The sequence below is a fragment of the Etheostoma spectabile genome, chromosome 13 (assembly GCF_008692095.1).
Source record: "Etheostoma spectabile isolate EspeVRDwgs_2016 chromosome 13, UIUC_Espe_1.0, whole genome shotgun sequence".
Taxonomy (NCBI): Eukaryota; Metazoa; Chordata; class Actinopteri; order Perciformes; family Percidae; genus Etheostoma; species Etheostoma spectabile.
The window spans coordinates 15,335,165-15,338,418 of NC_045745.1; the positions used below are offsets into that span (position 1 = coordinate 15,335,165).

The window sequence follows — 3,254 nt, forward strand, 5'->3', positions numbered from 1 at the left end:
TAACACTGTAAAACAACTGTAAAATGGATGCTACCTAACCTTCTTCCAGACAAAGTTTAAATCTGGCAGCCTAAAGTCAAATTATAGGGGGCTAAATATGCAATTTAAGTACAAAAGTGATTTAAAGTCAAAGCGAGGGCATAAAGAGGGTTTGCTACATTTACTTTGAAGCATTTTATCCAACTTTATACTGATCTGAACTGTCGTGGAGCAAAGAAAAAACGATCACAGATGCCATGACATTGAAATTAAATTGTATTTTCTCATATACTAGAGCTCTGACAATTCATTTTTTAGATGTGAGGAGCTTGTGATATTTTTTAGATATAACATTTGTACTAGAAGCCTGTCAGTCCTTTTTTTTTTACCCTTCAACGACCCATTGAAAGTCTCCCATGACCAACTGCTGGGTTTTGACCAATACAGCAGATTCCTAAATCACTGTACCTCATGTTAGATCAGCCTACAGTACATGTGATCTCATAAACAGGCATTTCTCTGTTTAGCAACGTCTTGTCTGCAAGAGGAGACAGAGAGGTTAATTCAGAGAACAGGATTACACTGCACAGGGAAAAATGAATTAGGCACAACCGCTCAAGTTTGGTGCAATTAGTCAGCCTATCCATGGATATTGGTTCTTCTGGGTGACTTGAAGGGATTTTATGATTAATATTTTAGGGCTGTCTGGCTGGATGAGTGATACTGCATAGTAGTAACTCCTTCCATGAGTGTTCTGATGTTTGTTTTAGCGGTTTAACACTCAGAACAGCTATTAAGGCAGCAACAAATCTCATTCATTCACAGTACAAACAGATGGGAAACGTCATGTGAAATGCTTCACGATGACGACATCAGATTCCAACTTCAGCAAAGGCGTAAACAAAAACAACCTCTCCGTTTTAAGTTGCGCTTTATTTCATAAGGCAGTTAGGCGGGGGGGGGGAAACACAGTTCAAAAGGCAAATCAGAGCACATGTAAAGTTTGTGATGTTTTTGCAGCGCTGCGATCTGACGGTGGCTATTTCAGCATCTTTTAAACCTAACCGGCCTACGTTGTATTAAACTGTAGGCACGTCCAAGTGCTGAAATAAAATCAACTGTTTCTGCTGTTTCTTTGGCTTAATTGATAATTTGTAATGCATGTTTAATACAATCATTATATACATGTCTTAAATATTACATTTGAGGCCATAGTGTGACACTCGCATCTAATATGGAAAGACACCACTGATTTTGAGGCTGAAGCTTGTGAAAGATTACAAATTTGTGAGACCCGATGCATAACATGTGAAATGCAAATTATGCACAAATTCCCAGAATTAATATTGATGTCTTTATCCAAAAAGACCAGAAAAATCGCCAGCACTTCATTGTCCAATATGTCTATGCCATCTCTATTTGGTACTGTTTTTCTAGTTACTGAGGATGTATTTGCTTCAGCCCGAAAAAAAAAGAAATAATAGCCAGACTGGAAACATTTCCATCCTTGAGTGTTTTTTTCTGTCTTTCTTCTTATTGCTTCAGCAGTTTTGAGCTACTATGACAAGAGCATCACCACCAACATTAAATATTACTCAAAGGTTCCCACCTGAAGCACAAACCATGTATTCCATGTTTGGATACCAAAGAACACACAGAAGAGCTGAAATGCATAAACATGCACTGGAGTCCAATGTAGGATGTAGAAATAAAGACCTCAGATTGATTAAGAGAACAGTGGCCGGTGCACTGTAGCCCGCAAGAGAATTAAAACAGAAGTGGACTTACAGATGGAGAAACCGAGCTGTTGGGGAGGTAGGGGTCAGGCAGCATCAGGAACGGATACCCTGGATACGGCGGCGTCTTGTACATGCCTCCATCTTGATGCTTCGACACTGAAGAACAACAAACAAGAGTTAGAAACTAAATAACTAAAAGAATCTTTTAATGCCACCATTTATGATGCGAGTGCATGGAAGATGTTTCTCTTATTTTCTGAGCAATTTTTTTTGGTGTGGTCTCTGAGAGGCCATATATCAGTATGGTATCATTTGAAATTTGATTTAAATGAATATAAAAGTTGCTTAAATTAAACAATGTATGCACCATATGAGGATTAAAATATTGATAACCAGCTGATACTTACTTCCACAATGCGGCTGTAAGATTTAGATGTGTACCTCAGAACAAAAAGAAAACCCTGACTTCCAAAATAAACGAGCATACAAAGTAGGTCAACTATTCACAAGTGTTCTAGTTACTACATGTTATATCCTTGTGTGAGCACAGACTACAATGCTTGAGCAAAAGCGCTACAAGCGTCACCTAGCTTGAGAGGCGTGAACTCCTGTAGCCTATGTGTTAATTTATCTCTCACCATCACCCATATCAAGCATCAGTGGCCTCCTCTGTGGGTCAGCTGTGACAATCTTGTACCTGGTCTATATAAAAAAGAGAGGCACATTCAACTTTTCTACTGTTTACACCTAATGCCTTATAGTCGCTGAGCTTTTAACATGGCTGTAACCAAGGTGACAGAGGACAAAATATCAATCAGTTACTCAGATCTGTAAAGTTATTTTCTGTGGGTTTCACTTTTTCCCATATGGACACTAGATTTTCTATCGCAAATCCACATTAGATAAAGGCTTTGCACAAAGGAACATGTGAGAACATTTTTCCTTTTAGAGTTGATTGGAACCAGCCTACAGTGATGCCTTATAATTAAAACTGCCATGTATACATTCTCTAAATGTGCCTTATCCTAGGGAGGAAAGCGAAATGGCTCTGTTCATTTTGGGTGGCAACCTTTAACAAAAAGAAAAAAAACTTTCAAGGACCCTGGTTGACCTCACTTTTGGCAAAGTCTGGCAAAAACTACACTGCAAAAAATGTCAAGGGTTGAATCTAAACATGTATTTAGATACATGGGCACGGGGCAAATCACACTAGTATAATGACCTGAAGACATTATCTTAACAAGTCTGATAGGAACTGAGTAAAGAGTGAAATAATCTGATCCTTTTGACTGTATTTAAGGCCAAGAGACTTCCAGAGTCCATATTTCACTAAATAACTTATCATGACACACGTATTAGCAAGTTATCACTAGGCCTACTTGAATATCGTTCGTAAACAGAAACACCGGAAATATCACCCACCAAAGTGACAGAAAGGCTATTAAAACTATAGAGCTGCAGACACGATGGACATCTTTTGCAGTGTACACCTAAAAACAACTCTTTGAAGTTTTTTATGCTGCAACACGTGTCCTC

The 3,254-nt window shown here is 38.5% G+C and overlaps 1 protein-coding gene across 15 annotated transcripts in view; it reads right to left on the reverse strand.

Moving 5' to 3' along the window:
• tcf7 (transcription factor 7) overlaps positions 1-3,254 on the reverse strand; it is a 71,405-nt gene that overhangs the window by 67,177 nt on the left and 974 nt on the right. For all 15 annotated transcript variants that reach the window (XM_032533122.1, XM_032533117.1, XM_032533120.1 and 12 more), the window contains exon 3: positions 1,768-1,874. In XM_032533122.1, coding sequence (XP_032389013.1) covers positions 1,768-1,874 — 107 coding nt within the window. The remainder of the gene's footprint in view (positions 1-1,767; positions 1,875-3,254) is intronic.